At 56.6% G+C, this 18,313-nt stretch overlaps 2 protein-coding genes across 4 annotated transcripts in view; one reads left to right on the top strand and one right to left on the bottom strand.

The window, feature by feature from the left end:
* Nucleotides 1–3,704, top strand: part of Hrh3 (histamine receptor H3) — a 6,323-nt gene extending 2,619 nt beyond the window's left edge. Inside the window, exons 2-4 of the mRNA XM_048810706.1 lie at nt 423–590; nt 1,497–1,586; nt 1,979–3,704. Coding sequence (XP_048666663.1) covers nt 1,551–1,586; nt 1,979–2,896 — 954 coding nt within the window. The 5' untranslated portion in view covers nt 423–590; nt 1,497–1,550 and the 3' untranslated portion in view covers nt 2,897–3,704. The remainder of the gene's footprint in view (nt 1–422; nt 591–1,496; nt 1,587–1,978) is intronic.
* A 479-nt stretch (nt 3,705–4,183) lies between these two features.
* The window catches only part of Mtg2 (mitochondrial ribosome associated GTPase 2), a 17,538-nt gene continuing 3,408 nt past the window's right edge, over nt 4,184–18,313 (bottom strand). Inside the window, exons 3-7 of one of the 3 annotated variants that reach the window (XM_048810707.1) lie at nt 17,666–17,781; nt 17,075–17,293; nt 16,796–16,934; nt 15,771–16,174; nt 4,184–4,202 (exon numbers count right to left, since the gene is read on the bottom strand). In XM_048810707.1, the coding sequence (XP_048666664.1) occupies nt 15,783–16,174; nt 16,796–16,934; nt 17,075–17,293; nt 17,666–17,781 (866 nt within the window). In that variant the 3' untranslated portion in view covers nt 4,184–4,202; nt 15,771–15,782. Of the gene's footprint in view, nt 4,203–15,681; nt 16,175–16,795; nt 16,935–17,074; nt 17,294–17,665; nt 17,782–18,313 lie in introns of those variants that run through there. The other 2 variants (XM_015478653.2, XM_048810708.1) reach the window with 2 other exon arrangements.

Below are 18,313 nucleotides of genomic sequence, written 5' to 3' on the forward strand. Positions count from 1 at the left end.
AGCCAAGCGCTCTTTAAGCTAGGAGAAAGGATTTCTGGGCTTTTAAGCTGAGGAGGGAGGCTGACTAACAGCCAAGGCCAGGGCTGGGGTCCAGCCTGGTGGAGGGTGGGGAAGAAATGCTCTTCCTTCTTTTTGGAGGCTGAGAGAGCCAAGCAGAAGCCCGACTCTGGGTTCAGAGGTGCCATGCCTGGATCCTCCCTCCTGCCCACAAGTCCAGGGGACAACAGTGGGGCTAGGGGCTCTGTGGGGACTGAAAGCTAGCGCCACACTGAGATGGTGCCCAGTGGGGGGATGGCAACATAAGAATAGCTGTTCCCAGACAAGCGGCTGCCCTGTCATCGTCTCCCCCCTCCCACCAGGGCCCTGTGTCACTCTGGTGGGTCTGACCCAAGGCCCTGTCCACCACACTCCATTCTCCCACAGGTGCCTTCTGCATCCCGCTGTATGTGCCCTATGTGCTGACTGGCCGCTGGAGCTTCGGCCGAGGCCTTTGCAAGCTGTGGCTGGTGGTAGATTACCTGCTGTGCACCTCCTCAGTCTTCAACATCGTGCTCATCAGCTATGACCGCTTCCTGTCAGTCACCAGAGCTGTGAGTCCTGTGACATGGGGGGGCAGCAAGTGATGGCCTCAGGGAGTCCTGAGCAGGTGGGCACGTGGAGGTGGGTGCGCGGTGCCTGGTGGGCAGGCCCCCACTGGACTTGTGGGCACTCTTTGGCCAGGTGCCCATTCCGTCGCCATTTGCTGCCAGTAGGACTGGTCCTGGCACAGGCAGGAAGCAGGGAGTCTGATCTGGAATCATGTATTCCTGCAGAAAGAGGTGTCACTGCCTAGCCTCTGCCCCAGGGCAGGTCCAGAGTGTCTGGAGGTGAGGGAGATCTGTTCCGTCTCACATGTGGGCACACGTGAGTGTGCATTCACGTGGCCCCAGGAAGTCAGGCTGCGGCTCCATACGCACAAGACCCCTGGTGTCAGCGGGGCCACACAGGCGCCAAGGCAGGGTGGGGCCCTGGCAGTCTCTTTTATCTCCTCATCTTCTTGATGGCTCACCGCCCCCAGGTCTTAGCAGGTACCCCTTGCTGGAGGACCACACTTCTTTCAAGTCTAAAAAGCTGAAGGACAAATGCAAAGAGTGCCAGCCTGGGTCCTCTTGACCACCGCGTGTGGTCCTTCTCTCCAGTCACCAAGGAAGTGGGGCAGCAGGAGTTAAGTGGAGTGACGTCCAGAGCCTGCATGGTAGTCGCCCCGTGTGCCGCAGACCAGGGTGTCGCATGAGCTCTGCTCACCCTCCTGTTCCCACCAGGATAAAAGCCACCATGCTGTTGCGGGGGGAGGGGGAGGGGGCTGTCAGGTCACTTCCCCCTGGGCTGTGCCTGAGGGCCCTTCAGCAGGACCCTTGGCCCTCCTGTCACCCTTCCCCCTGCTGGCTAGCTGCTTTCTGCACTAGGAGTCTTGGGGGAGGACTTGATGGCTCCGCCCTCTCTACTCCTCCTTCCAGGGATTCCTGGAATGGGGATCAGGGAGGTTTGATGTCTTCCAGCAGTGGGCCAGCATGTGGCTTCATTCCTGTATCTCCAGCTCCCAGGGGGTAAGCACCTGAGCAGGGGCCGGGCTGGAACCACCCCCTTTGGCACAGTAAGCCTCTGAAAATGGCTCGGGCCTCCTCAAGATGTTTCACATCAGAAACAGGGTGGCTCCAGGTGCTGGCCTCTGCTAAGTCTGCTGCTGGGGATACACTGAAACACTGGGCCAATGACAGGACACCAGGAGGGTACACGGCTGATGCAGGGGGACAGTAAAGGAGCAGGACTCTGTGGACTGCAGGAGGCACTGAGACAGGGCATCAGCCAGCCAGGGGTGTTGGTGGGCGTAGGGGTGGAGGGAAGGGAGGAGAAGGGGAACATCGCTGCTAGCAAGAGAATGTGCAGAGGCCAAAGCTGGCCTGGGTTTAGTCCCTCCCGACCACGTGCCCCTCTGCAGGTCTCATACCGGGCCCAGCAGGGCGACACCCGGCGGGCAGTGCGGAAGATGGCACTGGTGTGGGTGCTGGCCTTTCTGCTGTATGGGCCGGCCATCTTGAGCTGGGAGTACCTATCTGGTGGCAGCTCCATCCCTGAGGGCCACTGCTATGCTGAGTTCTTCTACAACTGGTACTTCCTCATCACGGCCTCCACGCTCGAGTTCTTCACGCCCTTCCTCAGCGTCACTTTCTTCAACCTCAGCATCTACCTGAACATCCAGAGGCGCACCCGCCTCCGGCTGGACGGTGCCCGCGAAGCAGGCCCCGAGCCCCCACCTGAGGCTCAATCCTCGCCACCTCCCCCACCGCCTGGCTGCTGGGGCTGCTGGCCCAAGGGGCATGGGGAGGCTGTGCCCCTGCACAGGTATGGGGTGGGCGAGGCTGGCCCTGGTGGAGAGGCTGGGGAGGCCACCCTTGGAGGAGGCAGTGGTGGCGCTGCAGCCTCCCCCACCTCCAGCTCTGGCAGCTCCTCGAGGGGCCATGAGAGACCACGCTCACTCAAGAGGGGCTCTAAGCCCTCTGCGTCCTCAGCATCTCTGGAGAAGCGCATGAAGATGGTGTCCCAGAGCATCACCCAGCGTTTCCGGCTGTCACGGGACAAGAAGGTAGCCAAATCCTTGGCCATCATAGTGAGCATCTTCGGGCTCTGCTGGGCCCCATACACACTTCTGATGATCATCCGAGCCGCCTGCCATGGCCACTGCATCCCCGACTACTGGTACGAGACTTCCTTCTGGCTCCTGTGGGCCAACTCGGCTGTGAACCCTGTGCTGTACCCGCTGTGCCACTACAGCTTCCGCCGAGCCTTCACCAAGCTGCTCTGCCCTCAGAAGCTCAAGGTGCAGCCTCACGGCTCCCTGGAGCAGTGCTGGAAGTGAGCCAGCCCACCCGGGCCCCCAGCCGCTCCCCTCGAAGACCCTGTCTCCTGGGCAGCTGGGCCACACATACCTGCCTGGCTCACTCCCAAGGATGAGCCATGGCCTGCGGCCCACCCTAAACACCATGGCAGCCTCTTTTAGACCGTCTGCCCTGGGGGAAAGCTGGTGGGCTGGTCAGGGGCCCTCAAGGGCTGAACTGCCACCTCCTTTTGCTTCACTCCAGGAAGGTTCCAGACTTGCTGTTCAACCCCACCGACAGTGCAGTGCCTGTGGTGTCCACCATTTGCATACTTGGTAGTTACTGGGTGTGTGCTCCAGCCCCCTGCCAGCAGTGTGCCCCTGCACGTGCGCACGCCTGCACACACCTGCACACCTGCACTCCTCCCAGGCACGCTGGGTCTGCCTTGGCCACTGTCTGTCTCACTCAAGCCCAGAGCCTGGCCCCTTTAGCCTTTCCTCCCAGCTCCCTGCCCACCACGTGTCAGGTGCCCCAGGAACCTCGAAGCCGTTCTCTACTTTTCCTTTCTGGGTGTCTTCAGGAAGATGAAGAAAACACGTCTGTGAACTTGATGTTCCTTGGATGTTTAATCAAGAGAGACAAAATTGCCGAGGAGCTCAGGGCTGGATTGGCAGGTGTGGGCTCCCACGCCCTCCTCCCTCTGCTGCGGCTTCCGGCTGAGCTGCGCCAGCTGCTTCTGCCCGCCCCGCCCCTGGGCTTGGAGCTGGTGGGACCGCTGGCTCTGAGAGTGGTCAGAGTCCTAGTGCCTGCTGGGTGGGCCAGAGCCTGCCCCGCCACCCCATCGACTCAACCAGAATGTCTTGGGGACTGTTGGGTAGGGGGTCCCAAGGCTGGCAGGAGTAGTCAGAGAAGACCTGGGCTAGGATGCCCAGGGAGGGGCCGCCTTGCCACATCCTGCGCACCTGCTTTAGGTGCTCTGCATGCTCCGCTCACTCTCTGTGTGCCCGCTGCACTGCCCCTGCCACCGTGAAGTCACAATAAAGCGTATTTTTTTATTGGTGCTGATTCCTGAGGACTTTGTGGAGTGGTCAGAGTCCGTGAACTCCAATCAGAGGCTCCAGGAAGACCCCCCCCCCCAAAGGACATAGACACAGACCTTGGCATTCTGGATGAAGGACTTGGTAGGAGGAAATAGGTCTGCCACTTCCAGTTTAATGCCCCTGTGGAAGAAGAGGCCCAGCCATGCATGTGTGTGGGAGGGTGGCTGGGAGGGAGTCACACCAGTCTCGAGGATGCAGACCTGTGCCCCCACCCTGACAGAGCAGCCCGCCCCCAGGACAGGGGTGCTTGGCCTTCTTTGCAGCTGGGTGTCCTCACAGCCATGACCTTCCCTTAGGGAGCAGGGCAGCGAGACCCAGGACACAGGGCCATGCCTGTGCACTGAGTTAGGGTCGGGGAGGGCCCTGGGCATGCCCTTGTGCTGGGTTGGGGTAAAGGGATGGGCACAGTGGCCATGAAAGGCTCCTGGGGACATGGGGACATGGGGGCTAGAGCTGAGTTGCTGGGGCTGCCCTGAGGGGATGAGCCAGGGGAGGGGATAAGAAGCTTCTTTGGTAGAGGCACTGTCCTGGGCAAAGGCCTGGAGGGGGGTGTAGTGAGGTGCGTGGGTGGAGCAAGGGTGGTCTCCTCCTTGGGGAGCAAATGGCCTAAAGGGCTGCCCTCCCCTAGGAACCCAGAGCCACTTGGAAAGCAGGAGAGCTGGGGCCCTGGCTCTCACCTGTCCTGCTGCCTTGCACTGCAGGGTTCACCTCTCCTTCCCTGGGCAGGAGTGAACCCAGCATCTCACAGAAGCTGCCTCTGGACCAGGCACCACGCAGTCCAGATGTGTGAGTGCACTCCACGCAGTGCCGGGCTCCACAGCAGCTCAGTCTCAGCACTGCCGAAGGGACCCAGCCTCCAGCAGCTCCCTCCCCAGACACCCCCTACCCACCTTCTACACCCACACTTTGTTTTCCAAACTCTCTAGAAACCTCCTGCCACGCCCCTTTCTAAGCCTGGGACCTGCCCTCTCCAACACCCTTTTCCTGCTTCAGAATTTTAATCCTGCCAATCTCTGATTCAGGCAGGACCCTCCTCTTGGGCAAAAGCATTACAGGCTCCTCTTAATGACCAGAGGGAGGGTGACCCCGGGGTGCTGGCCTTCATTCACTGTGCTTGTCTAGGCCTGCACCTCCTGCCCCACGCCTCCTGGCTGGGTGCTGTTCTGAGAGCCAAGAGCACTGAGCACCGAGGCCACCTTCAGCATCAGGCAGCCCGCCCCGCCTCCTGGAGGCCCTGCACCTCCCCAGCAGGCTAGCCATTGGCCTCCAAACCCCTGCACCACCTGGCCTGCCCCCCAGCGGGTGTCTGTCCAGAGGCCTAAAGCTGTCTGAGAAAGGACAAAGGACTGTGCTCTGCTGCTGTGGGTGCTTCCTTGCGACAGCACAGCCAGAGCCTGGCCGCCCCTCCGCCCGGCCCTGCTAAATGGCTACAAATTGGAGGATAAAAGCACAGGCTTTCAGGCAATTTTGCCTTCAATCTCTGGAAACTGCCGCTCCTGGAGCTCCTGTGCAGGGACGGAGGAGGAGAGAAGAAAGGCACCGAGCCTATTGGGCCCTCTGCAGAAACAAACATGCCCGGGGCCTTCTTCTGCAATCTGAGCCCCGGAGGAAACAAAGCCCTGGGCCCAGAGCCCAGCAGCACAGCTGTTGTTTACTGAGCACCTACTGTGTACCAGGCATAGAGTGGGAGCAACACAGATGTATTCCCTGAGCTGTGGGGAGGTGACAGATGACTTAAGGGGCAAGGTGTGCCACAAGACAGATAGCTACCATGGGCACATGAGGTCGGTTTGGTTGCCCACCAGGAGCCACTAGGAGCCACCTAGAGCAGGAGGCAGGATCACAGCCTGGCTGGGTATGCCCCCCAAAAGAAAGCTTGGGGACATCAGGGACCAGCCAGGTAGGTGTTGCCACGGTTCCTGCCCTGCACTGGCTCTGAAGGTGCCCCCTGGGGACAGGTTCCGGGCACATGCTGTGTGGGGGTCCTTCTCTGCCTGGCATGAAGACCCTGAGCTCTCAAGGTGCTCACCAGGCAGTCCACTGTCCTCCTTATGCAAAAGGCCAAGGTACTGCAGGGCCAGGAGGGATGACTGGGTCTCCCTGGCAAGGCTTCCAGAGCCCTGAGATGCCAAAGAGTTACTGGTTATCACCTCTCTGCACCCCAGTGCACCCGAGCACTCATGTGAGGAACCTTCCACCAATAATTATTGGTGCATCTCTGCAGCCCAGGGGGCAATGTGTTCTCCACTCTGCCTAGGAGAAAGCCAACGGGCACAGGGGACTTGGCCCACGTCGGCAGGGAGGTGGCATCTGGAGCCAAGCCTGACACTAAAGCCCACACGTTTTCCATTTCCCCACATTCTTCCTAAGAACCTGCTGTGTGCAGGGCACTGCAGGAGAGTGGAGTATGAAATAATCCCCATAGGGCCACATCCTCCTGAGAGACAGGATCTAGGCCTCTATTCCCTGCATGAAAGCAGTGGTATCCCCAGGAGGGGACAGGATGGGGCACCCAGGGAGAACTCTAAACCTCAGAATTGAGCCCTAGCTCTGTTGCTCCTAACATGAAACATTGGGTGCTCACTGTATGTCTCCATTGTGCACAGGAAGGAGCTGAGAAAGCAGCTGACCTCCATCAGCCCCTCTTGGGCCAGGACTATGTGGAAGGACAAAAGAGGGGCAGTAGAGTGGCTATAGAGCTTTAGATCCCAACATATAATTGCCCAGGTTGCAAGAGGTGTGTGCTTTGAAGGGAAACTGAGGCCTCAGCCCAGCCCAGCCCCAGATCTGCCTAGAGGTCAGAAGTGAAGTGCAGGCCGAAGGGAACACCAGCCCGTTCACACCTCATCCCCACAGGGTTCCAAGGCCAGGTAGGGGCAGGGGTTGCTGGAACAGATGCTGCTGCTGCTGCTTCTTTCAAAGTTTTTTTTTTTATTTTTTTTTATTTTTTATTTTTTTTTAGTTATCAGCGGACACAACATCTTTGTATGTGGTGCTGAGGATCGAACCCGGGCCGCACGCACGCCAGGTGAGCGCGCTACCGCTTGAGCCACATCCCAGCCCCTCTTTCAAAGTTTTTTCCTTCCTTCCTTCCTCAGCTTCTTCCTCCTTGGAAGGGCTCAGCCATGCCCAAGACGGCAGCCAGGTGCCTGGCACGACTCTCTTGTCTGGAGTGGCTCAGCAGACCCCTTGTCCTGGGCGCAGGCAGCAGCTCATTAATGAAACTGCCTCCAGGGACACGGAACAGTGCTGTGCTAACTTGTTGTAGGTGCCTGGGTCCCACCTGCCAGCAGGTGGACTACAGAGGGCTGGGGGCTGAAGATAGCCCCTGCTGCCCTGGACCTGGAGGGGTCAACTTCCCCAATGTGCGAGTGGACATGGCATCTGAAGTTGGCTGGACCGGAAGTTTGGTCAGGTTCTTCAGTCCCCAGGGACCAGATAGCCCTTCCCTCCCTGAGACCTGGTGAGGTCAGGGGGGACGTCTTCTTGCTCCGAATGTCCAGGCCTTATGGCTTATCCAGTGGCCAGTGCTGAGGTGGGAACATCCAAAGATTGGGGATCTTAGAGGAGAAGTCAGGGTCAAGGGTCAGGGCCAAGCTCCAGAGGTTCCTAAGTTTCTTTTAGAGGACAGGGAGCAAGGAAGGGGCAGAGTTGAGGCTGGGGACTCCCTCACTGGGGCCCACCTGGGAAGGGGCCTGGCTTGAGTGTTCACTATAATAACATCAAGGGCAGAGCTGTGCTGTAACAGTGCGTCCCGGGCACTGTTCTCAGCCCTTTCCTGCAACTCATCTAGCCCTTGAGCATGTCAAGTGTATAGATGAGGAAACTGAGGCACAGAAAGGGTTAGTGACCTGCTCATATCACAGAGCTAATCTAGGGCTGCTTTCCTTCTGGAACCCTTAGCTCCCTGGCAACCTTCTTGTCCTCTTCCAGGAACAGGACGCTGGGCACCTTCCTGGGAGAAGCACTTTTCTTTGGGGAACCATGCCGTCCTCACTCCAGCAGGGCCACCCAACGCTGGGCTTAGGATGAGTGGGGGTCCCAGGCATGGCCAGCCAGAATCACCAGGATGGCCTCAAGGTGGCCCACAGCCACAGCCTGGGAAGCCAGAAGCAATGCTGGTACTTTGGCTGGAGCCTTGGAAGGATGGGCCTTCTCCAAATGCCGTTGCTGGCCTGGCAGCCTCCAAGGCTGAGGTCACCTGAGCGGGGTAGCCAGTGCGGAGACAAGCCAAGCTGAGAGGTGGAAGGAGAGCCTCCTGAGGCCATCATCTGAGCACCTGGATGCAGCTTTGCCTGAAGTGAGGCCTAGTGCTTCAGGTTTCACAAGTCATCCACACGCTTTCCTTCCTAAAGCCATCATGATGAGAAAGATCCTGCTGAGCATAACATAGCCCAGGTGGCATCCTGACCATGATGCATCGGTGTCTTTGATGAATAAAAATGTGGAGTTAAGTATCCAGTGGCTCAAATTTAACTGTGTGCAACTGGCAGGAAAACATTTTTCAACACAGCGGGCTATAGAAGCTGAGAGGTGACATCCTACCTGTCAACAGGCTGCCACAAGGGTGTCCGAACCAGTAAGCAGGTGCCCTGAGAGCACCCGGTCCCTTCCCTCCTGCGAGGTTTCTTGCTGGAATGCCAGACACAGACCCCGAGAGGCATGCAAATGCCCTTCAAAGGAGCAAGAGAGGGGGAGGTGGGGAAGAACCAGCTTCTGACCATGAGACGACGGGGTGGTCTGCCCCTCTGAGCCACTGTTCCGCCATGCTCAGACAGCACACACTTGACAGCCTCCACAGGTCTCTGCTGTCCATGCTGGGTCTCTTTAAAGACCCCAGCAGACCCAGTTCCAAGCTGGGGTCAGAGTGGGGCAGCTCTGCAGTGGGAAGCCTGCCTGCAGCCCTCCCTCCTGGGCTCCTGGCCATCATGATCTGAGGGTCCATCATGGCAGACCCACAGACTCTGACAAGCCAGGACAGTGGGTGGCCAGTGGGCCACTTCCTCAGTGATGCCTCCCTGGTGGGCTTAGTCCTTCAGGACACACAGCTTCCTTTATCAGCTCTGGGTCTCACCTGGTCCATTATCAGCTCTAAGCCAGAAAACATGTCCCTTGTCCCATTCCCTCCAAGCCATTTTTTATGCTAGAATGATGAACTGAGTACCCAGAGAGAGGTGGAGCTTCACATTCTGGGCTGATGTTAAACCCAGTGAGTCAAATTCTAATGCAGGTATTTCAGAAAGATGCACCCAGGGAAAGGATGGAGTCCACAACCCCCGCCCCCCACCACCACTGCATGCTTTATGCTAGACCCTGCACCAGGCTTCTCCTTCTCCAGGGATGGCAGGGGTTGTCCATCTGGGTGGCAGGAACCACTGGGCCTGAGCCCCCAATGGACCAGTGGCTCTGAGGGCTGTTGGGCCATGGAAACCTGTAGGGCCACCCAGATGCTGCCTGGGGCCAGGACTGGGCCCTTCAGTACGCCCCTTTGACCAATAAGCTCCAGCCTTTCCTCAATGGTCCCTGTGGGCCACACAGCTAGGTGGACACAGGGCATAGGACCCATCTCAGGGAGAAAGCAAACACTGCTGGGGCCATGCCAGCGTACACAGGGGCAGCTGGTTGGAAGGCACTGGCTGGGGCCTACCTGGGGTGGTCCGGGCACAAGAAGTTACTTAGAGCACTATTGGCTAAGTCTCCCAACACCCATTACCTCAGGGCTTCCTTCAGTCTGTCCAGCTGCCAGTCTATTCCAGGGCCCAAGGGGGCCTGAGGGTCATGCCAGGCAGAGGTACACAGGAGAGTGCCTTCCTGGCAAAACAGCTGGATGGCAGATTGACTTGGCAGGGCTGGGGCCAGGTGGCAGAATGGAGGCAGGGCTGTGAGGGGATCCAGGAAGAGCTCTGGCCCCCCTGGCAGGAGACCTCTTGCTCTGTCCTGAGCCTCCCAGATTGTTCCCAGCAGGCAAGCTTCTGCCTCTGCCCCTGGAGGCACAGTCCTGACCAACCCTGAGGGGACTAGCCACCAGAACCACGAGGCTTTGCTCTGCCCTTGGCCATGTAGCCCAGTGACCCCAGAGGACCCTGACCCAGGACAGGGTCCCACACATCCAGGATAGCTGAAGTGAGTGTGCTTGACAAGTTAGGCCAGCCTTAGTACACAGGTCCATGTGGAGCTGACACCCTGCCCCAGGTCCTAGCCGAGCTCGCCCCTCACCATATCCCACCACCCAGCCCAGTGGCTGAGCAGAGCAATTTTCTGGGCCAAGGCCAGTCCTGTCCCCAGGGGCCACAGCAGAGTATGGGGTGATTTCCTGGATTTGGGGAAAGACAATGGCTTTTGTTAAGAAAACTCTCTTCAGCAACAAAATGATGGCTAGAAAGAATGACCAGGCAGCGCTGTCTGCCACACAGCCTGTCCCCACTAGCCACCACAGTGCCCCAGGTAGCCCTGGCTTCCACCCCCAGGTTCAGTGGGTATGGGCTGGGGGCCACTGGCCTGCGTGAGAGGTCACCCATTCTGCATGCCGGGATGGGAGTCAGGGCCTAGCTTGTTTCAGAAGGGCCACATGCTGACCATGGGTGGGGCTGGCGACACAAATGTGAACATATCCACCAAGTGTGGATTCTTTTACCCTTGTGGGGCTGATGGCCACGCCCCCAGGAGTCCCCATAGAGGAAGAGGGAGGGACATTCACTGGGAGGCCTCATGCCAAGGAAGTTCAGGCCTCAATGGACTCCTCTATGTGTCCCCTCAACTGCAGGTACCCATTCCCTCATCAAACGGTGTTCCAGACAGACTGCCAGCTGGGGACAGCCAGGGGCTTGCTGGACAGTGACACTCTGGCTAAGGTGTCCTGCCTTTCCTTTGAGTTTGCCATAGACTCACATGCTGGGGGTGAGGGGCATGATGGTGCAGAGACCCTGAGCACCCACTGCCCGATGTTCACTAGCGGAACCACAGGGCCATAGCAGGAGACGACACCCAGTATCCACACGCTGCCCATCCTACCTGCACCCACATGAACGTGTGCTCATGTGTGAGGTTCTGGCAATTTTCGTCTTTGTGGCATAAAGCATATGTCACATGAATCTGCCATCGACCCTCCTGTAAGTGTACACCTCAGCAGCCTCAAGTGCATTCACGCAGCTCTGCAGTTGCCATCACTGTCTGCCTTGGGACTGCTCCTCTTCCCTCTGGAGCCATTGCCCATGAGGCTCCAGGGTCCTTTGTGGGGTGCTGAGGGCGAAGCAGGGCCTCAGGCAGGCCAGGCAGGCACCCTACCTCTGCGCGCCTCCCAACCCCACTCACAGCACTGTGTGGATTTAGGACCCCCACCTCTGTTGATCCTCCTACTGCCCTTGCCTGGCAGTGGCACCTCTCTGTCCCCCATCTCCCAACCCTGCAGCCCCTGCCTCTGTGCAATCTGCTGCAACACAGACAGTCACAGCGGTCCACCCTGGGGACATGGCCTCTGCACCTGCCTGGCTTCCAGGCAGCCCGTCAGGGCAGGCGGCTTCCCACTCCATGTCCTTTAGCTGTGTCCCCTACTGGTGAACACCTTCACATACCCTAATACGAGTACACTCAGTACGCCTGTCCTTCACATCTGGCCCTGGTGCCAGTGTTGTCTCAGGTGTTGGGGACACTGCACACAAAACCATGTCACCTTCTCAGGCAATGTGTGAGGGTGGCAGCAGGTGCTGAGGGCCTAGATGGTGGGCTGTCTTTGCTTCCTGAATGGGGGGCATTTGGTCACAGGGGTCAGTAGGAGGCTGTAGTCTAGGTTGTGCCCTCAGCGTGGCCAGGGAATGGCTGGCAGGGCAGCAGGAGCCCTGTCCTGTGAGTGGGCAGAGGAATTTGTCACGCTCAGGGTCCTGCACCTGCCAAATGGAAAAGGCACGGGGCGGGGGGAGGGAACATTAGAAGGTCGCAGTGATAATCCCAAGGGAGGAGCTGAGGCTGACGCATTGACGTGGATGAAGACAGGGAGAAGGGAGGGACTCACAGATGCCCCAGCCCATGGCACGACACCCCTCCTAAGGCACATGTGGCATCAGAGAAGGGGTGTCACATGGGGCTGATAGGCCAGCACTCATGTCCATCCAGAGTTTCAGGATACACCTTGGTCAGAAAGATAAGCTCTGTCAATGTAGTCAGAGGAGGGCATCCTGAATTTAGAGAGCACCTTACGTCCAATAACAGGTTCCTAAGAGGACAAAGGAACACAGGGAGATGCCACATGAAGATGGCAGCAGAGGTCTGAGGATAGCAGTAGCCACTGGGAGCTGAAAGAGGACACAAGGACGCTCCCTAGGGATTCTGATACTTGGATCCTAGGCTTCTGGTCTCCAGAACTGGGAGGGAATACCTCTGTTGTCCCACGTCTGGACTTGTCCTGGCTCCCTGGGGAGTATCAGGTAGCTCTGCCTCAGCTGGGCCTCTGGTTGCCAGGCTAGCCAGGTGGGACCACACTATGGACCCAGGGCAGAGTAGGAGTGGCAGGGCCCTTGGAGTTCTGGCTGGGGCTGCCCCATTGGTCAGGGCAGGTTGGGACACCTAGGCTGCAGCTGTGAGGCGGGCTCCACTTGCACTCTCTCTGCCACTAAGGCCACCAACTGCCTATCGCTTCCATCTTCTGGGGAAAAGGGAAACCTGCCCTGCTGGAAAGTAGGCCAGCCCCCTTGGCCTTCCCAGGCTTTTTATGTCCCTGGAAACATTGTGCCCTGCTGGCTTCTATTTCCCACCATCGATATGAAGGCAATGTGGCAGGTGGGAACCTCTGTGCACAAAGGAAGTGTGGGCTAGACACATCCACAAATCTTGAAGCAGACCTGGGGCAGTAGATGAGAGGACAGGCTGAGAGCACACCCCCAAAGCCCTCCTGGAGCTGGAGGCTTGGTCTCTGGACCAAGTGGATAGAAGCTCTAGAGCAAAGGTGCCAGGGTAAGGGTGGAGTACAGGACTCAAAGCTGGGGAATTTAGGGACATTTTGCATCCTGAAGCTTGGGTCCCCATTTTCAGGCCTGCTTCCAGAAAAATCATGGAGTAGCCAGATTGCAGCTCATGGCAGATACCCATGCAGAACCACTGGGGGTGACTATCCACAGGAGGCAGGCTCCCAAGCAAGACAGACTGAGGACTGCCTCAGGGCAGGCCAGACCCATCTTGGAGGGCCTCTGGCCACTGTTTGTAGGTGGCTGACCCACATCCAAGAGAAAATCTCCAGCAACAAAAAGCTGGCTTACTGAAGTGTCTGAGAAATGTCACCAGTCAGTGAGGACAGATAATGGGAGACAGAAAACAACACAGAGCAGATATATACAGCCTGGTACAGGGCTCCTTAGTTACAGTAAGCACTGGAGACTGGTGTGAGGTCACTGAATAAGGGAGCTGGGATGGAGTGGGAGGGGGCAAGGAATTGGGATGGCAGGGCAGGGAGTTGTGATGGAGGAGGGGGCAGAAAGTTGGGATGAACAACGGGGAAAGGGCAAGGCTGCCTGAGTCTTCTAGCACCACCTTCCTGTTTGAATTAAGTAAATGTACCCAGTACTGGTGCCCACTCACTTGCTCATTCCACAGATACTTGCCCACAGCCTTTTTGGGGTCAGCTCCTTTAAGGCTGCTAGGGCAGAATGAGAACCAAAGGTCCTGTGTGGGAGGACTGGTGCTCCCTTCTGCCTTGGAAGGCAGAACCTGCCTCACGACAGGTGCAGGGGAATGCACCTGCCACTAAAGGCTGGGGCAGATGGCCACCTGAGGCTGGCCTTCAGCTGCAGGAAGAGGGGAGAAGGCAAGGTCAGAGGTGGGTCGCGGGGACACTGAACTAGTATCTGGAACCAGGGAAAAGGGGTGATGTCTGATAGGGACTGGGTTTCTTTGGGGACTGGAAACCTCTGGATGCAGTGACAGGCACACAACCTTGAATGTCTACTAACCACCACAAGGCAGGCTTTAAGAGGGTGAGTTGAGGGGCTGGGGCTCAGTGACACAGTGCTTGCCTAGTATGTATGAGGCATTGGGTTCCATCCTCAGCACCACAAAAATAAATAATGAAGGTTTAAAAAAAAATTAGGGGCTGGGGTTGTGGCTCAGTGATAGAATGCTCGCCTAGTATGCATGAGGCACTGGGTTCAATCCTCAGCACCAAATAAAAATAAAGATATTGTGTCCACCGAAAACTAAAGAAAAAAAAAATTAAAAAACCAGAATGGCAAAAAGAAAACTGTCTGTAAAAGCAAACAGGAACTTGGCAGGTAGACTGAGTCCAACTTTTCCTTCCTAAAGGAGAATAGTGTTAGGAAGCCACAGGGCTTCCTGTTGTCAGGAAAGCTCAGGCAACACCAGCGATGGTGTGGCAATGGTCTCAGCCAAGGACTGATAGTTGTGTCCTCAACTCTTGAGGAGCCAGTCCAGACCAAGGCCTCTGAACCACAGGGAGGCTGGGCGGGGGCTGTGACAGGGTCAGGGAAGGGAGGCCCCGCACAAAGATGAAAGCTATGGATAATTAACGCTCTCAGGCCAGGCTTGACTACAAAACCCTTTGTGGTGGCCTGAAAGAGAAAGCAAACAGATGCAAGACCCATCCCTGGTTTCTAGAGCATGAGGACCTTTGAAATTACAAGACATTAAAATAAAGCTTTGGGTAAAGGACCTCATGTTCTAGTTGCAGATTTGATGTTAGATCAAAACGGAATTGCTCCTGAAAGCCTAGGCACAGGCCTATTATTCAAGGCAGCCCAACCCCAATGCACAGAAAGGACCTCTGCACAGAGCATTCCTGGCTGGCCTAAGATCCCATGGCAAACCTCACCCTGTGACAGGTATCTCCCCAAATGCTGAGGGCCCCTTCTCTGTCTTCTGTTGTCCCCGCCATTTCTGATGGTCATCAGGGACATGTCAGAGAGACACTGGGGTCTTAGGGGCAGCATTCTGAAGGGTAGGCCACCCTCATCCTGCCCCACTTGTACTCAGTGAGGGTACCTCGAGCCCCCCCATGGGAAAGAGACTGCTTTCTTAGAACACAGCACCTGGAAGAGAGAGCACAGCTCTTGTCGGCAGTTCAGCCTTAGGAAGAAGGCCAACAATGTCCCTACAGGACCTGCTGAGTCTTGGTGACTGCCTGGCCCAAAGCAAGGGTTCTCTTCAAACCCCAGCAAGCAGAGCACTGCTTTGGCCGCCTGCTGAGAGTGATGCTGGCCATTCAGGCTCCTGTTGCCTGCAGTTAGCAACCCGCTGTGCACACTGAGCAGAGCCAGAGGCGGGGCGTGCCTGTGCCGGATATTGGGTGCACTCAGTCGCGAAGCCAGGTCCGTCTTGGTGTTTGGGAATAGCAGGCAACACCACTGAGGAGCTGTGCCCAGGCCCTGCTGCACCACAAGGTTGTGGGTCACAGGCAGTAGACACCAAAGGCTACCTCTGCCACATGTGCTAACATGCTCGAGCCCCAGGCTCTGGCTGCGCTCTTCTGCTGAGCTCCCCCAGCAGCCCGTGCGTGCACAGCAGCAGCAGCAGCGTTTGCTAACATCAGCCAGTGGCATGGTCCTCCTCCTAATTAGGGGTGTTAATTAGCACAAATGAGTCAAGTTAGCAAATTAGTCTGCAAGGCACTTGGGAGCAGGTGATGTCAGGTGGCAGAGAATGCTCCACCACCTGAGGGAGCACTACGCCAGAGAGTGGGGGAGCCCTAAGTTGGCAGGGAAAACAGAAGCACCAACACTCTCCAATATTTACAAGCACTTTCTCTTATGTGTTCAAAACCACCCACATTTTATAATCAGGTTTGCTTGTGTGGTGGCCTGGAGGCCCCTGTGTCCACTGTGCACTGCTACCACCTGAGAGGCTGGCTGCCTCGCTTCAGCTCGGCCTCCACGTAGGCCCTGTGTAGCACCTGCAGGTGCAGCAGCAGCTGTTCCAGGTTCTCCCCAGTCACTGCCGATAGGGCGATGACCTGTCCCAGGTGGTCCTGGAGCTGGGGCAGATGGGCTCTGGCCTGGGGGAGATCAATCTTGTTTGCAACAACCACATGGGGCCTCTCAGACAGGCCTTCTTCGTACTTTTCCAGTTCGTACTTTAAATCATCCACCTGAGTCCATGGCTCTGGTAGGGAAAGGTCCACTATGAACAAGAGGAAGCGGCAGCGCTCAATGTGCCTGAGGAAGCTGAGTCCCAGACCCTTGTCCTGGTGGGCGCCTCGGATGATGCCAGGGATGTCTGCCACTGTAGGAAACAAGAACATAGGGTCATGGTGGGCCCCACAGGCTGGACTTTCAACCTGGTGGCTGGGGAGCCAGGCCCTAGGGTTGCCTCAGCCTTCAGATCTGCAGAATGCAAGATGATGCTGATCTGATGAGGAGTGCTTAACTCGTTCCTGTCCTTTCTGGCTTCAAACATGATCCAAAAAGGAAAAAACGGCTTCCTGCACTCTATTAATAATTTGATTACTGAGGGAAACCATTATGGAGCACTTTGCAAACATAAAGTGCTATACAAACCACCTTTCCAGCAGGCTATTTTTAATGGGTACATTATCTTCTGGAAAAAGTTTTCTTCTCTCAAAATGGTACAGGGAAAGCTTTTTAAATCACACGTCGTCTACATCAGGGCAGAGTTCACAATGGAAGAATGAAGCCGTGGCAAAACTCCTCAGGTTGAAAACTTATACTCACAGATCTGACCTGAAACTTGGATTCAAGGGGGTGGTGCTGATTCTAGGACAGAACAGACTCACTAAAATTGTTTCAGTTAGGAAAAACAGTAAGCTAAGCTTGGGAGTTGGTTATTTTCCTGAATTGCTCAGATCACCTCAACTCCCCTGGGGGCAGATTCTGGATGCTCTACCTGCTACCTGTTGGTGACCTTCATAGTGAACAATGCCCACATGGGGCTTCAAGGTGGTGAACGGGTAGGAAGCCACAGCAGGTTTTGCATTTGAAATGGCCCGGAGGAGCGAGGACTTCCCAGCATTGGGAAAGCCGACCTGGAAGACAAGGAAGATAGCCCGTGACTCTGGGAAGGCCCTTCATGCTGCAGTTGGCAGCTGGCTGAGATGGGACCAATGAGCTGAGAAGCTGTTACTGTCTCCTAAGCCAGTAGCTCATCTTGCCACCAGGGACCCACCATCCCAGCATGGGCCACCGTCTTGAGCTCCAGGTGGAGAACGCGTTCCTGACCCGGCTCTCCCGGGGTGCAAGTCACAGGGGCTCGGTTGTCATTGGCCAGGAAGAAGCGGTTGCCTTTCCCGCCTGCCCCGCCCAGTGCAGCGATGTACTCCTGGCCCCGCTGGGACAAGTCGGCCACGACCTCACTGCCCTCCTTCACCAAGGTGCCCACGGGAACCTGAAAGCAGCATGGTACTCATGAGTTACAGTGCACAATCAGGGAGGGGGCTACAGGGTAACCTCTCCTCTCACAGCCACCAAGCACAATCCTGGCCACCAAGAGTTCCATGGGGCTGTTCACAGTCAATCAATCAGACTGCTCAGTGGCTTTAGCAGTGTTTTTAAGTGTTTCTAAAATGAGAGGACTGCCTTGGCCAGAGACGGGCACAGGTGTGCTCTGTAGGTTGCCCCCTTTGAGGCCTCTTCACCTGCACAGGGCCCACACTAGTGCACAAAGACCTGTGCGGTGTGTACTCCCCCTGCCTTGTCACCCGTGCCTTGAGCAGTTGATGCCAATGACAGGAGAGGTGGATACAGCAGTTGGGCTTACCCGGACGAAGAGCATGGCGCCACTCCGGCCAAAGCAGTTCTTCCTGCCACCATCTTCTCCACTGAAACCCTGATACTGGGATAGGACCGACGACAGCGACTTGACTTGCTGGTCAGCTACAGGCAGAGCAAGAACGAAGACGTCCCTTTGGGTTGAGACAGAACAAGTGCCTGCAGCTAACGTTCTGTCTTGCCCAGGAGCCTTAAGATGCACACGAGATAAGGAATAGAGCTGGGGCAGGCATTACTCACGAGCAACACAATTAAAAATTAAGCTCTTACTTTCCTTCAAAGAAACTTCCATTCCTGAAAATTTTGAAGTTACTCATGATGCCATCAATGTAAAAAAAGCTCTATTTACCATGCTGTGGATGCTCTGCTCCTAGCTTCCTCAGCACTTGGGCTTATGTGTGCTGACTAAGACTGAGGCTCTGACATCTACTACCATGCTAAGATTCTTAAACGCAAACTACGTTTGTGTCCCGGACAACAAAAGAAAGCACTCAAGGCTGATTTCTTTCTTTAGCGCACTGTTCTTTTGTTCGGCAATATTGGACACTGAGCCCAGGGCTTGCACATGCTAGGCAGCACCCTACCAATAAGACACACCTCATCTCTCTCTCTCTTTTTTTTTTTTTTTTTTTTTTTT

Source organism: Marmota marmota, unplaced genomic scaffold (genome assembly GCF_001458135.2).
Source record: "Marmota marmota marmota unplaced genomic scaffold, marMar, whole genome shotgun sequence".
Taxonomy (NCBI): Eukaryota; Metazoa; Chordata; class Mammalia; order Rodentia; family Sciuridae; genus Marmota; species Marmota marmota.